The sequence below is a fragment of the Raphanus sativus genome, unplaced genomic scaffold (genome assembly GCF_000801105.2).
Source record: "Raphanus sativus cultivar WK10039 unplaced genomic scaffold, ASM80110v3 Scaffold0168, whole genome shotgun sequence".
Classification (NCBI taxonomy): domain Eukaryota; kingdom Viridiplantae; phylum Streptophyta; class Magnoliopsida; order Brassicales; family Brassicaceae; genus Raphanus; species Raphanus sativus.
The window spans coordinates 1124-26463 of NW_026615488.1; the positions used below are offsets into that span (position 1 = coordinate 1124).

The 25340-nt window shown below is 38.2% G+C and overlaps 7 protein-coding genes across 11 annotated transcripts; 2 read left to right on the forward strand and 5 right to left on the reverse strand.

Annotated features, from left to right (window-relative positions):
* Window positions 1-1666: 1666 nt before the first annotated feature.
* LOC130501339 (S-adenosylmethionine decarboxylase proenzyme 1-like) lies at window positions 1667-2601 on the reverse strand. Its single transcript, XM_056996236.1, has 4 exons — window positions 2542-2601; window positions 2367-2478; window positions 2194-2317; window positions 1667-2099 (listed from the first exon to the last, which is right to left on the reverse strand). The coding sequence occupies exons 1-4, from the start codon at window positions 2599-2601 to the stop codon at window positions 1667-1669; spliced, it is 729 nt and encodes a 242-aa protein (XP_056852216.1).
* Window positions 2602-3427: 826 nt separating this feature from the next.
* LOC108805945 (ERAD-associated E3 ubiquitin-protein ligase HRD1A-like) lies at window positions 3428-6131 on the reverse strand. 5 transcript variants are annotated; one of them, XR_008939626.1, is made up of 8 exons: window positions 5379-6129; window positions 5130-5306; window positions 4851-5000; window positions 4397-4765; window positions 3978-4161; window positions 3707-3895; window positions 3583-3624; window positions 3428-3518 (listed from the first exon to the last, which is right to left on the reverse strand). XR_008939626.1 is itself a non-coding variant. In XM_056996242.1 (6 exons), the coding sequence occupies exons 1-6, from the start codon at window positions 5909-5911 to the stop codon at window positions 3782-3784; spliced, it is 1497 nt and encodes a 498-aa protein (XP_056852222.1). In that variant the 5' UTR covers window positions 5912-6131; the 3' UTR covers window positions 3603-3781. The 5 variants fall into 5 exon arrangements, 3 of the variants coding, with proteins under 3 accessions (XP_056852222.1, XP_018433440.2, XP_018433438.2); XR_008939627.1 differs by having other exon boundaries at window positions 3430-3518; window positions 3707-3881; window positions 5379-6125; XM_056996242.1 differs by lacking the exon at window positions 3428-3518 and having other exon boundaries at window positions 3603-3895; window positions 5160-5306; window positions 5379-6131.
* Window positions 6132-6578: 447 nt separating this feature from the next.
* LOC108810777 (60S ribosomal protein L37-1) lies at window positions 6579-7605 on the reverse strand. The gene is made up of 4 exons (XM_056996239.1): window positions 7496-7605; window positions 7282-7417; window positions 6900-7001; window positions 6579-6813 (listed from the first exon to the last, which is right to left on the reverse strand). The coding sequence occupies exons 1-4, from the start codon at window positions 7496-7498 to the stop codon at window positions 6764-6766; spliced, it is 291 nt and encodes a 96-aa protein (XP_056852219.1). The 5' UTR covers window positions 7499-7605; the 3' UTR covers window positions 6579-6763.
* Window positions 7606-8197: 592 nt separating this feature from the next.
* Window positions 8198-12138, reverse strand: LOC108813090 (kinesin-like protein KIN-13B). The gene is made up of 11 exons (XM_056996238.1): window positions 11779-12138; window positions 11356-11580; window positions 10632-10802; window positions 10438-10539; window positions 10271-10348; window positions 10122-10203; window positions 9885-10044; window positions 9296-9817; window positions 8876-9212; window positions 8739-8804; window positions 8198-8663 (listed from the first exon to the last, which is right to left on the reverse strand). Exons 1-11 carry the CDS (start codon window positions 11917-11919, stop codon window positions 8481-8483), a joined length of 2067 nt encoding a protein of 688 aa, XP_056852218.1. The 5' UTR covers window positions 11920-12138; the 3' UTR covers window positions 8198-8480.
* Window positions 12139-13256: 1118 nt separating this feature from the next.
* Window positions 13257-14555, forward strand: LOC108812597 (pyridoxal 5'-phosphate synthase-like subunit PDX1.2). The gene has a single exon (XM_056996240.1). The coding sequence runs from the start codon at window positions 13399-13401 to the stop codon at window positions 14323-14325; it is 927 nt and encodes a 308-aa protein (XP_056852220.1). The 5' UTR covers window positions 13257-13398; the 3' UTR covers window positions 14326-14555.
* A 27-nt stretch (window positions 14556-14582) lies between these two features.
* LOC130501340 (G-type lectin S-receptor-like serine/threonine-protein kinase CES101) lies at window positions 14583-19746 on the reverse strand. The gene is made up of 8 exons (XM_056996241.1): window positions 18393-19746; window positions 18187-18312; window positions 18036-18092; window positions 17728-17957; window positions 17452-17662; window positions 15382-15619; window positions 15139-15292; window positions 14583-15055 (listed from the first exon to the last, which is right to left on the reverse strand). The coding sequence occupies exons 1-8, from the start codon at window positions 19687-19689 to the stop codon at window positions 14741-14743; spliced, it is 2628 nt and encodes an 875-aa protein (XP_056852221.1). The 5' UTR covers window positions 19690-19746; the 3' UTR covers window positions 14583-14740.
* Window positions 19747-23369: 3623 nt separating this feature from the next.
* On the forward strand, window positions 23370-24728 carry LOC108812596 (F-box/kelch-repeat protein At3g16740-like). The gene has a single exon (XM_018584892.2). The coding sequence runs from the start codon at window positions 23412-23414 to the stop codon at window positions 24603-24605; it is 1194 nt and encodes a 397-aa protein (XP_018440394.1). The 5' UTR covers window positions 23370-23411; the 3' UTR covers window positions 24606-24728.
* The last annotated feature ends 612 nt before the right edge of the window (window positions 24729-25340 follow it).

Genomic DNA, 25340 nt, shown 5'->3' on the forward strand with positions numbered 1-25340 from the left:
AAAATTATATTATTTTATAGAAATTTGTAATGTATATTAATTTATAGAATATTAATTTAAAGAGGTTAAAATGTAGATGGTTTATCTCCCATCCCAACACTATCTATTTATCTATGTAGTATAAATCATACTCCCTCTGTTTTTAAAAGATGCATGTTCTGGAAAAAGTATTTGTTTTCAAAAAAATGTATTTTTTATGTTTTCTATATAAAAATGCAAATTTCAATAAAATTAATTGAATTTATTGAAAGACTATTGTTAAAATGCATTGAAATTTGTTAATTTCTAAAAACAATGCATAATTAATGTATTTTCTTAATATGTGTGAAAACTTCAAAACATACCTCTTTAAAAACAGAGGGAGTACATATCAATTTTATAAGAGAAAAAGGGAATAAATTTTCCGATAGAAAAGGAAATAAATCTTCCGGACAAGTAAGCAAGGACAAAAAGTCAAGTTTGCTCTTTCTGTTGGAAAAAGATTAAGATATTAAAAAAAAAAAATCATCGTCCAAGAAATGATCTCAGTCTATCGCTGCAAAGCAGCTGAGAGTGGGCATGACTTGGGTGTTTTTCTGCTCTGACTCGGATCCAATTGTTTCTGAGTGATAGACACTGTATATGGATGTTATTGACGTGGCAGAGAATGGACTAAGTGAAGATCAACCTTCACGGTTAAAATTCAGGTCTGGCCAGAATTCAAAACATCGTATGTTGGCAAGGTTTGCGAAACCGCGTGAGAAAGCATCAGACGAACGTCTCTATGAGATTCAACATAGTTACTCTGGTGCTGATGAGTGTGTACGAGAATCTAGGGAGCTTACTTCCACGGTTAAAATTGAAAACGGTACTGCAGATTTGTGTTATGAGGTGGAATTGGTTGCGCCATTGGAGCTGTCTGTTTCGGTTGAAGAACTTGATTTACCTGAGACAACAAATGAAACACCAATGGTGATAGAGACTCTCGACAGTTCTGGTGATAATATTACTATTGTGGTAACTATAGACTGCAATAAGGAATCTCCAAAGCAGAAGAAGAGAAGGGCAATTCAGAGCCTGAGGTTGAACGATTCCTTTGTGTTGTTGGTGTATCACAGTTTAAAACTCTCAGGTGTAGTAGTATAGTGCGAGACACTCACAAGCTACTGTTACTTTACATCTTGTGGAGGCGACACATGGTTGATAGTGGGCTGCTCCTATATACAGTTTTGGTTTACAGTTTCACATCCCCATCAAGTGTGTAATAGTTGGGAGGTTACATTCACACTACGCACATTGGATATAGCGTCACTTCTGTTACGGTGAGACGTCAGCAAGACTGTATACAAACAAAGGAAGTCTATGATGCCTTGTTATATTCAGGGACATGACAAACATAAGTCAGGGGAGAGAACACATGATGGTACAAAGCAACATATACTCACGCTCATGCTGGAGAAATACAGAAATTGTCATTGGTTAGTTACAGAGAGCTGGATGCATAAAATGAGATACAAACGGTGGTTCGTCTGTATTTACATATTAGGAATGTCCAGTTCAGTGCGTATATATCACAAAATGGCATACAACAGTTTTGAGAGAGAGACAGAGGGAAAAATCATCATATCATTATATAAGAGCAAGAACATCAATCATATAATTACTAGCATATCAGAAAAAGTAATAATCAACTGTGCCCCAAGCACCTAACTTTGATCTCTTTGCATCGAACAACTCTATTCTTGAGAATCAACTCTCCAGAAAACTTAGAAGAGCCCACGACGGCAACCGTGAAGTGAGCAGGATCAAAGCAAAAGACCACGGATTCCACCAATAAACCGAGGTCCACATCATCATGCTGATATTGACAAAGTTCAAAGCTGGCAAAGCTGAACCCTTCTTCAGGAGCAACATGAATCGTATACACAGATCCACCACCGACAATACCATTCATTGAATAGCCACAGCCCGGGAACTCCATGTCTGAGATTTTGGATCCGGGAAAAAGTCTGTCTATACCAGACGCGGTGATCATGGGTCCACGTAGGCTCTCTTGAAAGAAGACGGATGACTTGGATTTGTCTAAACTCGTCATCAAGATCTCCACCGTTGAACGAAGGCTGGGAGGGGAGGAAAGTGAAAGATCAGCCGTGGTGCAGCAGCAGCAATAACATGAAATATATTTCTGGGACAGCCCAATTTCTCTGTCATTACATCTTCGAGAGGCAAGAGTTCGCGCAACTTGAATACTTCTGTTTCAAAACTCTGGTGGGGAAAGGGTTGGTGCTCTGGCCAGATATAGGTTCCTCGGGTGAATTTGACCGCAACTGGATTTGGCCTGTAGTGTAACAGAATCAAATAGATAGCTTTGAATATCTTCGTATTACCGCATGTCTTAATAACCACCCAGTCATCGAACACGAACAAGCTAGAGGCATAGAGAAGGTATGTATCAACACTTGGAGAAAGCAGGTTGTACTCGATCTTGCAGTCCACCGGCTTCAGTATAACATGTTAAACATCTTCGGTTAACATCACCCGTAATGATGACTCTCCTATCGCCTGTTTCTTGAAGACGATCTCCAACCGCTTCTCAACTCCTTCAAACCCCGAATTCGTCATCGCGGTCATCTCTGCCGCCTGAATATCTTGAGGGAGGAAGCCTCTCTCTTGCCGCCGGAGAGACTAAGATGAAAACGAGTGTAGTCGATTTCAGAGATGATAGTCGAAGCAAATCCTTATCAGAACCAAGTTCCGATTTCTATAACCAAGATTATAAAAATGAAAGCAGATTTGCATCTCAAAGATTATTATCATTATCAGAACCAAGTTCCAAGTAGATCTGATTCTCATCATTATCAAAGCCAAATAAGAATCTGATTCTCATCATTATCAAATACAGATTGCTAGCAAATCTAAATTATTAACAGTAAGTTTCTTAGAAGCAAAGAAGAAACAAGAAAAAGATGCAAACCGAGTGCAGTCGATTTCAGAGATGATAGTCGGATATGCTTTGACAATCAAATTATTATTTTTATGTTGAATCCTCGATACTATAACGTTAAAGTATTGAAAATATCAAAAGATGAAACCCCAAATAGGTGAACTTCATTTATTCAAATTTTAAGGAACCGATTTATTATTCATATTAGCTGAATCTTTAAAAATATAATTAAATGTTGATTTATTTCCTAAATATAAATAGTAACTATTTTAGTCTAAAATAGAGATTTAAAAACCCACAATAAGAATTTCGAGTGTTTGTTTGTAATGGATCATGGCAAAAGAAATTTAAACCACAAATTCCTTAAAACAACGAAGTAAAGTAGGTTTGAGTTGACGAGAATGTATTGTATTGTTGAATATCAGATAACAAGATCAATCGTGTATATAAGAACGAAAACTAAATTTAAGAGAAATGAATAAAACGAGGTCGACGTGTTTGTCGAGAGAGCTCGATGTTTGCTATATGTGTGTGTTAGTAGTCTCTCTCTCTTTTCTTCTTCTTCTTCTTATAACTCGTTTGGTAAGCTTTCATTATCTGCTTTAACTTTTAGTCATTTTGGTACAAAGTAAAGTTTTCCGGAGAATTTATAATACATAATCCGCGGACAAAAGACTAGTTCAAGTAAAGGAGTGTCTTCCCTATAAATATGCCAACCGAATAATTAGAAGAAAACACAGATTAGGTTTCAGTTTCAAGCTTCATAATTATAAGACAGTATACATCTTTTTATCATCTCTTTGTCTATATCTTCTCTGCCTCAGTTCTAGACCCAGCGTTTTGTTTCCCTCTAATTTGCTATTCACTCTGCTGCTCTGTCGCATCGATCAACAACTCTCTTCCCTTTGTCATCTGCTTCTCCTGTGGACTCCAGAAACTGAAGTCTGTTTCGCAAAGTCTACAAACATAACGCTGATGATACTTAACCAGGATACCAAATGCTATTATTTGATTCTTAAGTTTTACATAAGAATACACTACCCAGGGACCATACCTCGAGCTGGCTCTCCAGAGATTTCTTCATCGTTTCCAGCTTGTCCGCTGGGATATTTGCATAGGCACGAGAGTTTTCACCAGGAAGGTTTTGTTGAGGAAGCTGAGAAGCCGCTGAGGATGATGAAGGATGGGTTCCATGTGGTTCTGCTGAGGCTTTCACTGTACCAGGAAAACCCGGCGACCTTTAACACAAACAAAGGGGGCAAACGTATCTGTCGGTTTTTTCTCCATAACACATTGGAGTTGAGAAAAAAAAATATAACAAAAGCTAAAAATAACTGAACAACATGAATTCAAGCTATGCGGTGACAATTCTACAGCTTCTTTGGTTTAAGTCTATGATTCAATAGGACTAAAATCACCTTTACTAGTTCTAAAACTCGACACCAAGCGCAGAGTGAGCAAATTAATACATACCATGCTACTTTGTCTGCAGATGGATACACCATTGACTTCCCATACATGGAGGCTGCAGAAGCAGCTGCTTGAAGTCTGGCGTGATGCCTGCTCAAACTATCATTGGAACCGCCAGCAGAAGAACGCGTTTCAGATCCCTGGCCACCTGAGCTTGAAGTACCTTGCTGAGAACCTTGGTGCAATCCTCGTTGCCCTGCAGCTGTAGTAGATGTGCCATTCTCAGGAGGTACAACAAGTGCCCTGCAAGTCGGACATGTCTGCTGTCGTTCCAACCATGATCGAAGACAATGTACATGGAAGAGATGCCCGCATATCAGCTTCTTCGCAGTTGTCATTTCTTCACGGCATATGATACATGTGGCATCACTTCTGCATAATATAAGATTTTTTCCAAACTTAACAAGACCAGAATAAGACTTTTTCCTAGTTTGAATGGAATATATAAAAAACTTACGCAGTAAGTTCTTCAGGAGTTGCATCAGGGAACCTGTCGTTCATATTGGAAGTGATTTTACGATAACGAAGGTAATCAGAAACACGAATCTGGAAGTTCCTGAAGGTCTCATAAAGCTCTCTCAACAAATGCAAAGGCACACCATAGTTCCTAAACAATGGCCATGAATGAGTCAAGAAACAAAAAAAAGAAAAACTTCTTCTCCCAAATCTCTGCATATTTGATTCTTCTGCTTACTAATCGTCACTAGTTCTAACAAAAGGAAAAAAAAAAACTTACATGAAGATGACAAAGAAGAAGCAAATGTACATTGACAAATGAAGCAGGTCACGGATAAGCTCAAGATAGAAAGTATAAACAGGCTTCTTCTCCCACTGACCATCCATAATCATATCAGTAACAAAGAACACATACTTCACAAAAATCGCCACCGTCGTCGTCGCCAAAATCATATACCTGTAAACCACAACATTATTATTACAGAGAGGTAACACAAACACTATATAGCATATATAAGATTCAACTTACTCGAAAGAGAAGAAGAGAGAAACGGAGGCCTGCCTAGACCGAACCAAATGCCGAACCGAGCTATACATAAAGATCGAATCCACAACAAGAAGAAACGCCAAAAATGAAACAATACGAACGTGAGCGAGCCTGGAGACGTTAGGAGCCGTCTCGATGAACTCGACTCGCTTCTGAGCGAGCCAGTGCAAGGCCTTGATGAGGAGAAGCGTGACGACAAGGGGGAGGAAGCCACTGGAGAAGTCTTGGCGGAAGATGGTGATGGCGAAGAGGATCTCCATGAGCTCTCTCCATGCCTGCTCGTTGAGCCGCTCGATCTCGGCTTCGCGGAGGGAGCCGAGGAAGAGGAGCTTGACGAGGTGCCAGAGGGCGAGCATGAGGACGAGGCACATGTTGAGGAGGAGCATTAGGCTGATCTTGGAGGTGGAGAGGTAGACGGCGGCCGGGTAGAACTGGCCTCGGGTGGAGAAGGCGTGGTGGATTATGGAGAGGGTTGCGATGAAGCTGAGGCATGCGTAGGTTCTTAATCGGATCATCTTCTTCCACCAATAGATAGATCTGTGGGAGATCAAATCGAAATTATCAATTGATTCGGAGTCGAGGAATCAAATTCTGTTACGACGGAAACCTATAGAAGCGGAGGAGGGAGGCGGTTACGGTGTTTTAATAAGATTTTCCGGTTACGAGGAAGTGATGAGATCAGTTTTTTAAAGTTTCTCCGCTCAGTTTTGGAGAGTTCCAATTCTACCCCTCTCGGGACTTGTTGTTGGTTGAAAACGATTATTCTTGAAAGCATTAGTTAAATGTTCAAAAGTTGGATACATGCATTTGCTTGAGAATTGTAATCAATCAAAAGTCAAAACTATAACCTGAATGTAAAAGATAGCAGGTAAATAATTAAGACTTGTAAGAAATTTGCAAAATGTAAAATAATCTTTCGAACGAAAGGTTCAAAACTTTATAAGCAAATGACACAATATAACAGAACACTGATAGGAGCTGGAGAGTGTATTATCATAAGAATAAGAGAGGCGGGAAGAGGACTGTGAACGCACTAGAAGAGTGATCGCTTATCATGAGAAGTGCAGTTGGCTACAACGGGTTCTGTTTGACGGTTAGAGTCGTTAGTCGTTAAATGTAACAAGAGAGTCTCTGGGAGGTTGGCTTTTGGCAAATTGTAAACTTGGCTCTTAAGCCAAAGCATAGAGACTTAGGCTTTTCACTTGTATTGAGTGTTAAGGGGAAGGAAATATACAGAGTTTTACATTCAAAGTACTATTGTTCTCTATCAAACATCTCGTTATTTCACGGGCTACTGAACTAGATAATGCGATACAAAGCTAGGCTTTACTCTTTGCTGCGTTTAAGACGGAATGGACTCCTTTTTCTTAGGATGATGAACCTGCTGCTGCCTTGTTCCTTGGCTTGGCTTCAGTACCTAAATTAACCAAGAAATGACAATAAAACACCGTTTTTGACAATCATAATTGTTAAAAACCAATCAAGATTCAAGATCAATGTTACCTTCTCTGAAACAAGTCTTGAATCGGCGGGGAACATTTTTGAGATACCTCATCCTACCCGTTCCAGTGGTCTTCCTCCTGATTGCCTTCAGACTCCAGTTGTCTATATATAACCAAAAAAAAGAGACAATTGAATAAGAAAGACGCTACGTTTTCTCTTACCACAAAAATTTGATTGAGCTAGGCATAAACGAGAGAACATATAAGATAAAATCTTGCATGCGACAAAAGTCAATCGAGTCGGTCTGGACGCATATGATAAAAATCTTTTTTTTTAATTTCATAACGATCATCGAAATTGGTACACAACGCAATGGATATCAAGTGACTAAGGGAACACTAAACCGCATGTGGGATTGGAATAAAGGAAGAAAGAGTGTTACAGGTCCTCTTGCGAGCGGCAGGGTAAGCGCATGCAGAGCAGCGACTCTTCTGGATGTGAAAGCTACGACGACCGCATCTAACACACAGAGTGTGACTCTTGTTCCTCCTCTTTCCGAAACTCCCTGTTCCCTTTGTCTGAAATACTCAAAAATGTTCCATCAAAAATGGTTCGACAGCTAAACCAAAAGAGAGAGAGAGAGAGAGATAGGACACCATTGGAGCGAGTTGCTTGGCCCAGGATTCCGCTTCAAAGAAGAAGGTGGGATATTCTTTTTTGTCAACCTTTTTGATTCGATAAGCCCGAAGGCAAGGAGTACAACTTGTGCTTTCACAAAATACAGCTTTAATACACGTGTAAACAGCTACGTGTCATAAAAAACACATGCAGATCGGATTTCACTGTTTTCTTGCCGCCGGTACCCAACGATGCCATGTGCTTCGTCACTCAGCTGTTCCTCTCCATATTTGTATTCTTTTTACTCCAATCTTCCGGCCGCCCCTTGAAATCAAAACTTACATCTTCTCCTGTTGATAAAGCAAAAGTAACAGAACTGGTTGAAGAGCAGATTCTTCGTCAGACCATCCTTACTTAGCAGGATGCTAACTCTACTTTCATCATCACTTCATCTTTCCGCAAGGATATGCTTTACTCCGATGTCAACTTTCGAATCCATAACTTTGGATGAGTAAAGATTGATTCTCAACATCCTTGACAAGTTCTTCAATGATCTCTACGCCTGATCGATTTTTTTTCAGATTCTTGATTTGTTTTTGGCAAATACACTTTTGTGTCCCAACACAAGAATCATAATATTTACTGTGAAACGATACACACATACTGTTGGAAGCTTTGGATACTATTGCGTTCTAATTTCCCAAAACTCAACCTGCAAACTTTTAAATTGGTCTAAGGTCTAGAATAAGGTATATGATAGAAGGCAAACTCATAAATAGCACAACAGTGAATATTATTACATAGGTATTTAATCATCTGCAACAAATCCATTACAAGAGTCTGATCCAATTCAAAGTGCAGTAGCAGGAATAGAATGAATATCTTGCACTCATCCATAACTCTTCCATGCAAAGTTCTCAGCAAATAAACTTCTGACCTCCGTTCCAAGCCAGTAGGGGGGCACCAATGCAAAACCTGAGATGAGGTCGATAAAAGGAGGACCATATACTCGAGGAGGAGGGGTCAGTACCCAGTGGTAGTAGATACCAATACATTGTGCTCCCTAAGGCGCTTCTGGAAATGAGCAAGACGGTTCTGCAGTTGGAGTATACCTGCAGCCTTCTGAGAGAGAATGGTGTTCAGTCTTGAAATGTAACCATCTAGCTGGTTCCCAGGCTGGTCTGCTTCAACCAGCAGATTCATCTCCTGCACATGTGATTATAGAGGCATTAAAAGGTAGATTCAAAACCAGGGGCTTGGCAAAATTGAGAAGATTCACACCTCTTTCACGATGTTCATGGTATCCTCAACTTGTTTACGGTGTGCATTCACAAGGTCTTCCTCTTCCTGTAAAAATGATTCTTGCGTCAAGGCTCATAAAAACATATGATTCCTTTAGTTAGCTGTAGGTTTGTTACCTGCAGAAGTGCATTAAGATTGTCATCGGAGTTTGACTTCTTCATATCAGGCCTTGGCATGTCTCTTGACTTCACTGGAATAGTAGGTTTAGGGATTCTCTCCTGTGCATAGGATACCTCTGGCTTCACGTTTTTCTTCCACGTTTGCTTCTCTTGCTCGTAGTCCGATGCATCAAAGTCATCGTTTTCTTCATTCCACATCTCATTCACGTCATCCTCATAGTTAGATGGAGTAGGAAGTGCGGTAGATAAAGGAACTTTTGTGGACTCCCTTAGGTTTATAGTTGAAGAAGACACATCTTTCTTAGAGCCGTTTCCCTTCGAGAGACTCTTAACCCTACAATTCTCATACTAAAAAGGTTATGGGATGTACATTAGACAAAAGAAGGTATAACACATCGACCAAGTTAAAAACCAAACCTGTCAGCGTATCTTAACGTGTTAAGGGTGTGCTCACATGATCCAGAGCTTGGAGATATGCAAGATATCATCACAGTACGAGAGTTCCCCATGAAAGAGTCCCTGAGAACTTCGGTCAACTTACTTCCTCTAAAAGGGATGTGACCTTGATCATTATCCAGAGCTCTAATACACTCTTTTAAGGCCAGCAAGCTCTTGTTGATCTCTGCTCCTTCCAATCTTGTCTGCTTGTCATTGTCCGTTGTGTCTGCACCGCGTTCGCTTCCAGCAAGATCGATGAAAGAAAGCTTGCCAACGAGGCGAGGGGGCTTTGACTGGTTTCCCTCAGCTGATTTTTTTATAGCGAGCTGAAGTATAGCATGCGAGCGAGAAGATTCTTCATTTGCACCGGTGGTTCCAGTACTTCTCGTTGCACTTCCTCTCTCGATAAGCTCCACAATCGCATCTGTGTCAGATACTCTGTACTCTTGTAAACCAACGATGCACACTTGCTGCTTACCATCCTCTCTCATGCACAGCTTCCTATAAAAGTTTTGTCCTTCAGCTACATAGATAGGCTTTAGCAGTCAAGTTAAAGATAACAACTTACTTCCTTTCACTGAGGAGATCGTAAAGCTTTCCTCCGTAGATTTCAAAGAAGCTGACAAACAGCTGGAACCCTTGGTTTCTGTATGTGTGGTGCATCAACCTTAGGATATCCCTTGAAGCTTTAAGTGGCAAAGGCTTCATAGTATAGGTTTTACCACTACCTGAGAGGGCAAACATAAACCGAAACTGAGAATATAAAAATTCTAGAAAATGGGATTAGTTCACAGAGACTGCTTACCTGTCTGCCCATATGCAAAGCAAGTGGCTTTGATGCGCTGGAAAATTAATGGCACAACAGGCTCCACTGTCTCACGATAAACCTAACAGAAAGAGCATAATCAGGATTCCACCTGACTAAACATCGATCCTGTGCAGTTACTGAGTTACCTCATCATTTGATACTTCCTCATCTAGCACAGCATCAAACACAAACTCATGCTTTTCAACATAGGCTGTCAAGTCAACCTACAATAGGAAAAGTTATAGATCAGTCTTAGTGTGTCTTGCTACAGAGAGGACTTTGTGCGGACTCAAACCATCAGTAACTAACTAACCTTGACTTTGGTTTCGTGAACTGTTAAGCAATTGGAATGTGTGTCAATAATGTCTTCCTCGTTTTTTACCGACTCCTTTTTGTTAAGTGGTCTCTTACGCACCTGTTCTCAAAAACAAATCAGGTCGAGGAAATTATTACTACTTGCTAGAGACAGGGTAGGATTGAGCAGAAGTGAAAAGGAAGGCCACGTACAACAACTTTGATCTTTGCAACAGCATTCATCTTTTCCTTCTCAGCAGTCAAGTTATCAGCCAACACACGGCTACGGTTAGGCTGCTTGTTGTAAGCCTCAAAGTCATCAAAGCTTTGGCTTTGACTAGGATTGAACATTGAAGGGCTATCTAATTGGCTAGAGACTGGAATCTGCTAATAATAAGATAAATAAGTTAGAAGCCTACCCCAAGACCGAATACAGCAAACGAAATGAAGTTCACGTATTCGTCTTTATCTTCAGCAGAGAATCAAATAATCAGATGGTGTCATATGAATCATTGACTTATGAATACCAAATTGGTTACAGGAAAAACAGCCTTTTATATGGTTACACAAAAATCAAAAAAAAAACTTGTTTTACTAAAAATAGTTTGATGAAGTAAAGAGAGATGTGCAATGAGTCCATTCTATCAAGAAGAACAATAAATTTTATGGATGCACACCTAAACAAACCAGCATTTAATCAGAACACAGTTCACAAATTCATCTTATGTTAAACACATAATCAAATAACTAGATGATTCTGTAATAGGTTTTGACTTATGTATACCAAATTTGTAAAGAGGGGAAAAAAACCCATAATTTAAGGTCAGACAGAAAATTCAAAACTTGTTTTACTAAAAATAGTTTGATGGAAGTAATGAGTCTCTACTCTATCAACAAGCAATAAATATTCTATCAAAGGAGCAAGGTGTACACCTACCTCAGGAAGAAGCTCAGTATCAAAAGAATGCAGATCTAAGAGGCCAGGACTAAACTCGGATTCATCATTGTTCCTTCTTTGGCTGGATGGACGAGAACCGTATTGAGGAGTAGTGGGCTCTCCAAAGAAGTCGTTTCCACCGTTAAACCCTCTCTGAACATTCTGGTATACTCTTGCTCCTTGTCCACCACCACCACCACCACCACCAGCATAGTATCCATAGTCCTGTGTGTATCCACTCACACCATTAAGTTCAAAACTTGAATAGCATTAAACTCGGTTTGACACAAAACAACTTCTCCTAGCAATCAAAAACACCAGATCGATAAAGCCCACTGATAATTTCAATTCTAAAAGGATCAAGAAACCTGGTGGGCTGATAGATCTTTTGAGAAAACGATGGAAAGTTCAAAGCTTTTTTACATTGGGGGATGGCTGAAAGTGAGGGAGACCAGTGGATTGGAGCCATCTGCCGCCATTGGAGGAAGACATGTCGAGGAGGTTATCTGAGAGCTGCCTCTGGTGGTGAACCGCCGCTGCGCCAGATCTCTGTCTCCCGTTCATCGCCGACAATCGAATCTCTGTTCTTGTCTGGTAGCTCGAATCGGAGCTCCGAAGGGATCCTTTTGATCGGATCTCTCTGTAACCAAAGTTTGCTCTTTTATCTCTCTCTCTCTCTCTGTTTCGACAAAGGATGAGGAAGTTCAAATTAAAGCTTTAGAGTAGGAGAGGAGCATTGGTGGACCGCTGTTTCTCTCTCTCCTCTTTCTTTCAAACGCTCCCTTAAACTCGGTTATTTCAATTTTTATATTATAATATATATAAATGAGATTTGTGGACCAAGTTCATATGGTTTAACATAAGAGATATTTTGGATTTACATTTTTTTATAATCCTTGTTACTAATTTTACTCTATATAGTTGGTATTATTTAATTATGTTTAATTTCTTTATAGGATTTTGTCAACTTTATTACTAGTGCCTGTTGGTATTTATTCCAAACTGGTCTGAATCATGATTTAGATTTTGGATTATTGAAATTTGAAAAATCAAATACAAATGCAATTTACATATAACATTAGCTATTCCTTAGCTTTATCTCATTCCACCAACTTGATTTTCGAGTTACAACATATTCAAAACGGCATAATACTGAATCTGTACATTTTCATAATATTCAGCTAAGATGAATGATAATCGGTTTATCAAAGTTTGAATAAATGATTCATAATATTCAGCTAAGATGAATGATAATCGGTTTATCAAAGTTTGAATAGATGAATGATAATCGGTTTATTTTTTTTATATATTCATTCTTCCTTTTCATATTTTAGAGTTACAATATTGACGATTAAAATATACAAATATTTTTTGTTTAAATTTTTATTTTCTCATCTCGAATTATGTTTCATCTAAGTAATGTAACCTTTCTCAAAAAGTAAAAAAAAAAACTTAGATTAAAATAAAACACTTTGTATGGTGGTAGTTGTGCAGCTGAGAGAGTAAGATTGAAGGAACGAGTAAATTCACGTTCTCGATCATTATTGATTGAATAAAAGGAACAACAACTTCAAACACGTGAGGAGTAGTACTAAACGACGCCGTCTAGATCGTGACAATTTAGAAACACATGGTGGCCCACTAAGTAAGACAGTTGTTGTCCGAATAAATTCGCGCTCCCTTCATTTTGTAATGTGCGTGCTTTGTTCTCTGACTCGGGTCCCACGTCATAAAATATCTATGGACGGAAGCGTAAATTACACAAGGAAACGCCACGTGTGTTCTTCACATCGAACGGCTCTAAATAAAAGGACTACGGCAAAAGTCTACTTGGGTCATCCTTTCGTGGAGGCCCACTAAGTTTCTTTATTCGTCAATACGACTACGTTTTGAACATCACTCTGTACTCTTCTCCCTCCCGACCTAAACTTTGACAGTCTCGGAACCTTCCAGACCAAACCACACTCTTCTTGTACGTCCTCTATATCTCTCCTCACTGTCAACACATCTTCCTCGCTCTCATCTTCATCTCACAACACAACAATGGCTGATCACGATCAAGGCGCCGTGACTCTCTACAGCGGCGCGGCCATCACCGACGCCGCCGCCGCCAAGAAAAACCACCCCTTCTCCGTCAAAGTCGGCCTAGCTCAAGTCCTCCGCGGCGGCGCAATCGTCGAGGTCTCCTCCGTAAACCAAGCCAAGATCGCCGAATCCGCCGGCGCATGCGCCGTCCTCGTCTCGGAGCCGGTCAGATCCCCCGCCGGAGTACAACGCATGCCGGATCCGGGCCTCGTCAAAGAAATCAAACGCGCGGTGTCAGTCCCCGCGATGGCACGCGCGCGCGTCGGCCATTTCGTGGAAGCTCAGATCCTGGAGTCTCTCGCCGTCGACTACATCGACGAGAGCGAGATCGTCACCGCGGCGGACGAGGATAACTTCATCAACAAGCATAACTTCCGATCTCCGTTCGTGTGCGGGTGCCGAGACACCGGGGAGGCGTTGAGGAGGATCAGGGAAGGCGCGGCGATGATTCGGATCCAAGGAGATGTGAACGGGACGGGGAACGTCGCGGAGACTGTTAGGAACGTTAGGAGAGTGATGGGTGACGTTAGGGTTTTGAACAATATGGACGACGATGAGGTTTTCGCGTTTGCGAAGAAGCTGTCTGCGCCGTACGATCTCGTGGCGCAGACCAAGCAGATGGGGAGAGTTCCGGTTGTGCAGTTCGCGTCTGGTGGGATCGCGACTCCGGCTGATGCGGCGTTGATGATGCAGTTGGGGTGTGATGGGGTTTTTGTGGGGGCTGAGGTTTTTGAGGGGACGGATCCGTTTAAGAGAGTGAGGAGTATTGTTCAGGCGGTTCAGCATTATAATGATCCTCATGTGTTGGCTGAGATGAGTTCTGGATTGGAGAGTGCGATGGAGAGCTTAAGTGTGAGTGGTGACAGGATTCAAGGGAGTGTTTGATGAAACGGTTAGAATTTGGAAACATGGTTGGAGTTGAAAAATTGTAATTTTATGTTCTGTCTCTATATGTCGTTTGTGTTGATGCTGGTGCGAAATGATGTTTTGGTTTGTTTAATCGAAGCTTTACAACATAATGCTATGGTTGTAAACCATAATGTTTTGTGCGGATACTCAATATGAATAATTCTTATGAGACGATGGTGAGTCGTCTCTCTGTGTTTCATGTTTTATTTTTTACTATTTGTATTGGAACGGTATGTGCTTACTGTCTGCATTGTCTTTGCCAACATATAAAAAAACGACGCACTTAACTCTGTTTTTTATTTGTGGTCTGAACCAGTACAAACGAACTGTTTGATCAGTCTCAACAATGAGACTCGGACACTATCAGTTTCATTTTCATTCCACCAGCCGCTCACCTTGCTTCCATCACCGTGATAGTAACCCTATTATCGGATCCATTTCCTGGCTCCGGTACCTCAATCTCCATCTCTGGCGAGGTTTTCCGGGGACCATCATAGAAAGCTGGCTCTTTAGGCAAAGAAAGAGCATTATTTCCATATATCATGGACACAACATCTAACATACTTGGTCTATCCTCCGCGGTTTCTTGTACACACAAAAGAGCAACTTGAACACACCTCAACACTTGAGGGCTGTCAAGTGCAGAATCTCCCAAAGACTGATCTATCACCTCGCTAATTCTGTTCTCTTTAAACAGATTCCACGCCTGAAATTTAAAAAAAAACAAGAGTTTCAATACGGTCCAAATATTGTTACCAATGAAACAAGAAGAACAAGTTTAGCTAATACATGAACTATGAGATTCAGTGGCCCTTCTGAGTCATGGTGGAAGCTATTGTTCTTCCTTCCACAAATGATTTCAAGCATCAGAACCCCAAAGCTGAACACATCTGACTTAGCTGAGAATAGTCCTTCTCTGAAGTACTCTGGAGACATATAGCCACTATACATGTATATATTAACAACTAGAAATTCAAGTAATGTATGAACAGAGAATCTTCTCCTAGTGTCTAGTCACACTCTTTTACTTACAATGTGCCAGCAACTCTTCTGGTGTTGGCTCTGGATTCTTGTGCTCCAAATATCCTAGCCATACCAAAATCAGATATTTTGGGATTCATATCTTCGTCCAGCAAGATGTTGCTGGCTTTGATGTCTCTGTGTATCACTTTCAATCTTGAGTACTTGTGAAGGTACAACAGCCCTTGAATTATCCCTTCCATGATCCTGAACCGCAGCGTCCAGTCTAGAACATTTTTCCTCAAAGGGTCTACACATTGTCAAAAACATCTAATCTATTAAAACTGAAGTACAAAATGAAAATACTCCTGAGTTTTCCTAAAAAATTACATACTTATGCCACTGACTTTCAACTCATATCTAATTAATTCACGCACGCACTTTCTAAACCACAATATTCCCATGTTTCGTTTGGAAAAAAATTCAAAACTTTTGGGCTATTATATGATGGCCCATATCATTATCATAACAACATGTAAAATATCTTTACAATTAACTGCAATGATTTCTACATATATTTAATAACAATTAACTGCAAAATATTTTTATAAATATTCATTTTTCAAAACAAAACAACATTATTATTTTCCCCATTTCTACGCTTGCTCCATATCAATCAATAATATCAATTAACTAGCTACTTGGATCAACTTTAAAATATATGAAAATTAGCTAATCTAATTATCTAAAAAATCATTGGTCTAGAATAATCATAAAACAAAATTTAAACTTTATATATATATATATATATATATATATATATATATATTCAAATCAAAAAAATAATTTAAAGTGGATTTATATCAAAAATTGATTCAACACATACATATATTTAAAATTTTATTTTTACTAAAATATTTTCCAATAACCATTATTAAAAAAATGTTTTAAAAATATATATAAGAAAATACAATAAAAAGTCAAATTTCATATACCAACTTAAATTATGATTTTTTTTATTTGACATTAGATTTTTAAAATATAATATATGTGATTAGTTATATGATAGTACATATAAAATACAATTAATTATATGTTTACTCTGTTTTTAAAAGAAAAAAATAGATCGTGAATTAGAGGTGGGCGTTCGGGTACCCATTCGAGTTCAATTCGGGTATGTTTGGATTTCGGGTTCCTAGGGTCAAAGAATTCAGTCTCATTCGGATATTTCTAATTTTTGGTTCGGATTTAATTCGGATCTTTACGGGTTCGTTCGTGTTCGGATAACCCATTTAAATTGTTTTTTAAAATTCATCATATACTTTAAATTTCTCAAAATATATAAACAAAATAATATATTACATATAAATTTAAATAACATATGTCATAATACATAAACTTAATATATAAATTGGTTTGAATTAAATATTTGGATAGAGAATCAATAATTATTTTAAATATTTTTGGTGTTTTGAGTATACTTTAACTATTTTAGATATTTACATATGACTATTTATATATATTATCAATTATTTAAACCAACTTAAAAGTACCATATATATTTTGGATGTTTTTAAATACATTAAATCTATATATATATATTTTTTTCGAATACATTTGGGTATCCGAAATACTTCAAATTCAGATCGAATTCGGTTTTCGTTCTCTAAATACCAATTTTGAATAATTTAGATAGTTAATCAATTTCGGTTCGAGTTTGGTATTTCTTTTTGGATCGGGATCGGTTCGATTTTTTGGATTCGAGTTTTTTGTCCAACTAATATATTGACATGAAAAATAAATAGCAACGTATTTTATAAAAAAATACATCCGCACGGGCGTGCGGGTCAAAATCTAGTGTAGTATTGTGAACAGACCCCAATTGAGTACAAAAAGCAAAAACATTGATTGTAAATTAGAGTTTGTATGCTTTTTATGTGAATAAATAATCTACAATCATTGTTCAAAAAAAAAATTACAATCAATTTGATCCGGGTACTCTTATTCCGTTTTTGGAAAAAATATATTTATCTACTAAAAGTAGTATTCTATTGGTGTACTGAGATTTCATTCATTTCAAGAATCAACATGTAGTCAGAAAGGTTTCTACAGATTCTTAGATTTTTTTTAAATAAAACTCACCAAATAGGAAGTAGTCAAGGCTCTTGTTGGGCATGTATTCATAAATCAACATTTTCTCATCCTTCTCAATGCAGCAACCTATCAACTTCACAAGATTTGTGTGTTGGAGTTTTGCAATAAGCATAGCTTCGTTCTTGAACTCCACTAATCCTTGCCCTGATGCAATAGATAGTCTCTTGATAGCCACTTCTTCCCAATGTATTAACCTCCCCTTCAAGAAAGTAGCCAAAGCATCAATATCTGAGCTGATATCTGAACCTAAAGAACATGTAGTACCTTATATACAGGACCAAAACCTCCTTCACCGAGCTTGTTTGCATCTGAGAAGTAATCTGTTGCCAAGGCTACACTTTCAAAGCTAAAAATCTGAAGCTCGTTGTCATTCTTCCTTGCACTTCTCCTGTGCCGGCCTCTCCTATCAATTCCCAGTTCACGTAGTAGCATTTCTTGGTCTATTGTTGAACCAACCCTCACTGTTTGAAGGCTACTCCGTATGTAACCAGTGACTAAATAAAACAACAAGACTCTCAGTTTTCAGAAGAACAAACATGCTTATACAAAAGTTAATCAGCTAAAAGCATTACTTTGTGGAATGACTTTTCTCCATAAAAAGTTGAACATACTGCGAAATAAGACAGTTACTGGATCAAACAAACAAAAGAAACAAAACTGATGTTAGCAAAGATCAAGATTGATAACAAGGAGTTGGGAGTGATTCTGAATACAAAAATTCACATTTTATTTTAAATTTCCTCAAAACAAGAAAGATGATAAACCAAGTCACTGGTATCAATAGGAACACTGATACCACAACAACTAGCCAAGTTGCTGCCTTTTCCATCTCTTGGACTCTCTTAACTCCTGTACTCAAGAAAACTTAGTGTCAACCAAGATTTGCTGCCTCTACTTTTGACACTTAGATAAAAATGTAGATTGTTTACCTTTTACACGAATATGTATAGTTACTGGACTATGAGAAGACGTCATGTTGCCATCAATGGTAGGGTTAGTGCTCCAAATTTGGCAGCCCGTACCATCCATACGGGTTGAAGCATAAGCAATACAAGAACAGTTTTGGAGACATTTAACATAGCAATCGTATGAACTTAACTTCCCACCAGTCTCATTAAGTACAAATCCATTTCCTGATACAGAAGATATTGCATCTCTGAATGTATAACCAAAGCTTGAGCAAAATCTCTTCCTTGATGTCATCTCCGTGAAATAGTAACTAGACGACGACTGTAGACAGTCCCAAAACTCGGATACAGGCTCCAGGAATACGTAACTTGCACGCAAACAAACGCTGGAATGTTTACGGTAACAACCAACTTCAAGATAATCTTCACCAAAAACAAAGGGAGAGCACTTGACATGATCTAGACTTCCATTAATCCAGTTAAACTGCAAAGTTCCCTCTTCATTTATCACTAACCGAGGAAATGTTGTTCCACCATACCTCTCATTAGCTGAATACATAAAATATTCTTCATTCTCGGTGGAAACAAAGGAGAAGAAGAAACCGTTCTGGTTCAGTTTCTCCAAGGAGAATCGACCCTTAAACCAGAGCCCACTTCCCCAGTACGTTTTTCCACGCCACAAGATGGTCAAACGGTTTGTAATATTAAGATCCATCCCAAAGACAAAAGATCCAGACGCAGGTAGATCATCACCTAGCCATGATGTTAGCTCCCATCTCTTCCCGGTCTTTACGTTGAAACCTATTTTCATCCCAGGAAGAAGTGTATCCGTCGGATAATCAAAACTTTGCCACAAAATCTGCTTCACCGATCCATCTGAAGCCATCTCTTGGAGCTGGAGGTTACCTGAGTCCAAGAGCTTCAGGGTTGTGTTTCCTGTGGCTTCTGTAGAGCTTAGCTCAAGAAGACTTGATGCTCCTGTTAAGATCTTCAATCTTCCGAGTGAGTCAACTGCGAGGCTTCCAGAGCGTCCTGGGAGTGGATTGTCACGGTTGGCTATCCAGACAGGTCTGTCCAGGGAAGCATCATAGTTGCTGTTGTCGTTAAGATACAAATTGTCGTACCAGATTCCAAGATAATAGTTCCTTGAATTCTTCATGTTGAAGAACTTGAGCCTGAAGATATTGAAAGCTGAAACTAGCTCCTGCCCATCTTTCAAGTACTGCCCCTGGAGCAGAGTATCTGTTTCACAGCATGATTGTCCTAACAATAGAGATATAGTAATGAAAGTGAGAAAGATTCTATTTGACCACCACATAGTTTCAAGAATTTGAGAGATGGATAATTTGGCAATAGATATCTCATAAACTGGTCTCATATGCAATGTAAGTTATTGACTGAGTTCAAAGTCTAGCTCACAAGTCCAAGTCCACGCCGGTGAAAGCCAAATTCGAAGTCCTTGTCTGTTGAAATATTATGTTATTACATGACAATAAGCTGTATAGTGGCTGTGATAAGTGATAACGTGCAATTTGAGTTTGACTCTTTCTTCTAAGTTTTTATACAAAAACCAGAAGCTCAATATTAAATACATGTGAGTAAGCTGCACGTTGATAAAGAAGACTGTTACTTATATTTGGTAGTTTGATCCTCTCGTATGTAATGTTTCTTTGGATGATTTTTTCAAGTTAACTTTCCAAATATCCATCTTGATAATTTACCTAATTTTATATATAGTTCGGTATCTATTTTGATAGTACCTTCCCATATGCTGCACTATGTAAATTAATGATTACAAGGACCAAAAAGTCCATGCTGGTGGGATCCAAATTTGTAAATCGTCCATTAAAATATTCAAGCTATAGAATCACTAAGATAAACAACAATACTCTGTATGCCAACCTACATCTGCCTAGTAACAATACCATGGTTAGCCATTAGATTCAAACATGTAATGATTATTACTTTATAAGAGAAATATTTTCATACTATGCTGTACTATTAGTAAAATATAATATGCTTCATACTGCAGGATTAACAAAAGTTGTAGTAACAACAATTTTATTTTTATTATCTAATGAAAAGTACTAAACAAATCATTCATCACTCCCTTAAGACCAGATTAGACTTTGACATCAAACATAACCCACCATAACACAACCCCAAAAAACATCTGTGTTTCTACATCTCCACTCCATTCTACAAGTTCTATTCTCACATGCTCTGTTGGATCTATGCTCTGTTGGCTGAGATGAGTTCTGGTTTGGAGAGTGCAATGGAGAGCTTGAGTGTTCATGGTGACAGGATTCAAGGAACGGTTGAAGCTTGGGATCGTGTTGGAGTTGAAAAAGTTGTAATCTTTTTATGTTCTGTCTTATTGTATCGTTTTGTGTTTATGTGTTAATGCTCGTGCAAAATGATTTTTTTTCTTTTGTTTAATCCAAGCTTTGCAACATGATGTTAATTGTTATAACCAAAATCATATACATAGACTATTATTATTTGATCGCTTTTGTGATGCCTTGTTTTTTAGTTCTTTAAGAGTGTCTGTTTGAATCAACACAGAAGAACAAGATGATACGCTGCGATCACTTCATCTTTAGGTGTCCAATGGATTAAAGTTAAGACTAGTAAGAAGAACGAAGCATGCTAAAGATCAGATGCAATGCAAATTATTGATTCAGGTGAAGTTTAACTCACAAGTTCCAAGTCCATGTAGTGGGAGCCAAGTATAAAGTCTTTGTCTATTAAAATAATAGAAGCTAAAGATGTTATTGCATGACAATTAAGCTTATATAGTGGCTGTAAGTGATGCTGACCAATTTGAGTGTGACTCTTTCTTGCTCAGTTTATAGAAAAAAACCCTGAAAATTAAATAACTGTGAGTGAGTAAGCTTTACGTTGATAAAGAAGACAACTAATTTGGTTCGGTTGAAGTTTTTTTTTTTTTTTTGGCTCAACAACAATTTTCATTTACCAAACTATGATACCAAATTATGAATACAAAGGTTTTAATCTCCTTACATACAACAACGCTGAGATCTAGTATCTTCTATAAACACATAAAAATCATACAATACCTAATCGAGGCGACATTATATTTTTCACCACATCGAAAGATGCCTGTTCCAACTAGAAGATGGATAATTTGGCAACAAATATCTCACAACTTGTTCCAGAGAGGTAGTTCTCAAATGCACAATGTAAATTAATGATCACAACCATGCTGGTGGGATTCATATTTGTAGATCGTTGTCCATTCTAATATTCAAGATACATGAACATTCTATATGCCAACTTACACATACCATGGTTAGCCATTAGATTCAAACATCTAAAGATTTTTTACCCTATATTACTACTGTAAAAGAGAAATACTTTTATACTATGTTGTACTATTTGTAAAATATAATATTCTAAACACTGCAGCGTTAGCAAGTTGTATTAACAATAATAATAGTATATTTACATGTTATTGAAGTATTTAACAAATCACTCATCACTTCCTAAAGACCAGATTAGATCCTTAACATCAAACATAACCACCAAAAACTCAATCCCAGAAAACATCTGTGTTCCCTAATCTCCTCTCTGTTCTTCATATTTTATTTCCAAATGCTCTAATGGAGCTATGCGGTTCAGGGATCAACAAACAACATCAAACGTGTTCGAAAACTTTTGGTTATGAACGGATCAAAGATCTTTCTGAAAATGTTTTCAGGTTGAAGAAGATCTCAAGATGGAGACTGATGTGGAGAAAGATAATGATGGGGATGAAGAACAAGAAGAAAGATCAGGTTCTTGATCATTGTTTTCGATATGATCTTTTCACTTATTCACAAAACTTCGAGAATGATGGAACCATCGCATATCACGAAGATTCTGATGTTTCTTCTAAGTCGTTTTCAGCTCGATTTGTTTCTTCTTCTAAAGTTTTCAATGTAAGCTATGTTTGAGTTTCTTCATTGTAATCAATTTTGGTTTCAAGTGTCAATATATTTTTTATACCACACCAGCCTTCACCATTCCTGACGTTAAAGCGTTGTAAGCGTATACATCTGGACCGCTTTTCTTGGTTCTTATTCTCACTGAAGAGATCTAGTGCTTCACTGAGCTTCCCACATTTTCCCAAACTGTTTGATCATCACAGCTTATGCTCTTGAATTTACATTCCCAAGACTCTCCTTTAGTTCCTTAAACAACTCATTGGCTGCTTCGTATTCTTTTCGCCTTTTTAAGAGCGTTAATGAGACTGCAATACGCTGCAGGACAAAGTGGGAAGCTTTTCTCATCCATCTCCTCAAGCAGCCACAGATCTTTCTTCACTCTACTGGTTTTACATTAACCATCTATCATGATCGAATAAGTGTACTCACTAGGGGGGGGAAACACCATATTCCTCCATCTTATCAAACCAAGAACGAGACCGTTGTTTCCCACTCAAACAGAGCTTTATTAATAACAGTCTGGTAAAGTACATCTCCACATTCCCCATCTCGTTGAAGACAATATTCATCAACTCCTCCACTCTACCCACTTTGCTTTAAAAACCATAAACAATGGGAGTGTCGAGAAGGCGTGAGAGAGAGAGAGTGAGATAACGTGTAGATTTACATGTTTGCTTAAGTATCCGAGTGAGGTGAGACGCTTCGCTTCACGAAAATAGAGAGAGAGAGAGCAGATATATAAACACCTTCAGTTAGCTAGCAAAAGTTCGAACCAAATGATAACTTGAACCGAAACGTAGTACATGATTTGGAAAGATTTCAGTAAGATTTTCAATAGCCAACCAAACGAGAACCGACAGGCTGGGTTCGGTTAACCCAAAATCAATTTCAATAGCAGTCGATTTTCCAGTGCAGTGTTTAACAGTCTCTCAATACTCATCTGAGTAGGCCTTGGGCTAGAGGTGTCAACTGGGCCCATATCTATTCATGTTTAGGCCCAAGTTTTAATAAATAGATGAAGAGTCGGGACAAGAGGAAGGAAGGATAGGGATTTGGAAAGTTGATTCGATCAACAATAGCGGGGGCGACGACGATGATGTCGGATCTTCCACGGGACATGGAAGAGGAGGTGCTCTCTAAGCTTCCGATGACATCTCTGAGAAGAGCTCGATTCACCTGCAAAAGGTGGAACAACTCTTTATCAAAAAATCTAAGCTTTACAAAAAAGTACAAAAACGAAGCAGCAAAGAGGAAGGAGGAGTATCAGGTGGTGATGATGCTCGAATACAAGGTTTACTTGATGAGCGTCAATCTCCTCAATCCATCTCCATCTATCGAGCCTATTGGTAAACTCTTTAGCCTAGACGACGCTACTCATGATGGAGTCGACATAGGTAAAATATTTCACTGCGATGGTTTGTTGTTATGCGTTACCAAAGACAGAACTAGGCTTGTTGTTTGGAACCCTTTCAATGGGCAGACGAGGTGGATCCAACCCAGAGATACTTACCACAGCTGTGACAGGTACGCTCTCGGATACGAGAATACGACCAAGTACTCGCGCCGTAGCCACAAAGTCTTGAGATTTGTGGATGATTACGACCACAGCTTAAAGCGCCGAGTATGTGAGTTTGAAATCTTTAATTTAAACACTAGTTCTTGGAAGGTTGTTGATTTCAATCCAGGCTGGATGATGATACAGTATTTTTACCGCGGCTTGTCTCTCAAGGGCAATACTTACTGGTTTGCCGAAGAGAATCTTGTTGGCAAAATAGGAAGAGTTTTTTTACTCTGTTTCAACTTTACAACAGAGAGTTTTGGACCGCGTCTGCCTCTGCCTTTTCGCGGTCGCTATGGAGATACATTGTCTCTATCTAGCGTTCGAGAAGAGCAGCTTGCTGTCTTGTTTCAGAAATCTGATGCACCTGCATACACCTTGAAGGTTTGGATTAGTAGCAAGGTTGGTCCCAATGCAGTGTCGTGGCACAAGGTGTTCTTATCGGTTGATATGAAACCCTTCACCGGTTTTCAGTTTCTGAACTACGCTGGAAGTTTCTTTGTTGATGAGAAGAAGAAGGTCGTTGTGGTTATTGATATGACTAGAAGTCCTCCTTTGCCTATTCGTAATATGGCTTACATCATTGGTGAAAATGGATACTTCAAAACTGTGGATCTCGGTGATTTTGCCAACCGAAATTGCTGGCCACTTGTGTGCTCTTATGTTCCAAGCTCGGTGAAAATCAACCAAGCTTCACCACTAGGCAACCAGAGGAACACACGATCGTAAATCTTATTAACTTGTTATTCTCGTGTTTACTTCATATTTTCATTTTTTTTCTTTCTATTATTAATTTGAATCTCTTCCCACATTTCTTTGAAACACTCAAATACATCTTAAATTGTCTTTGCATCTTGGATTGTCTTTACCCCTAAAAGTGATGACGTCTAGAGTTTGTTCCTTGAAGCTTTCTGTAGCATTGTATATTGTAAACTTATATAATAAAAATTAAAAATAAATAATATTGACAAATTAAATAAGTATATATGTTTGAATTTTTTTAAAATGCATATACTTATTTTTTCTTTATATAATCATCTATTATTGGGGTGAGTATTTGTAATTGCAATTATGGACTGAAATTTATCTTGAATTTATGATGAGCATGATCGATTTGAGTTTAGAATTTTTATTACGATGTTTATACTTATAAAAACCATAAGGTGGTCATCAAGTAAATTTTTACTACAAAAACAGATTCTACAATTTTTTTAATATTTTACTTTAATATCACTGAAAACAATTTTAGTGATTTTATCACAGTCTTTCCAAAATCGAATTATTTTAACATTAGTCTTCCACATAGTTTTGAAAGGTTTCAACTGGACGACTATATTGATGCAACATATTTTCTTAATTTAAGTCGTTAGCTAAATATATATAAAATTCATATTAATACAATTTTTTATAACAAAACAAATTAAGCGATCACAATATTTTCAAAGTGGTATTTTAAAATTTCTA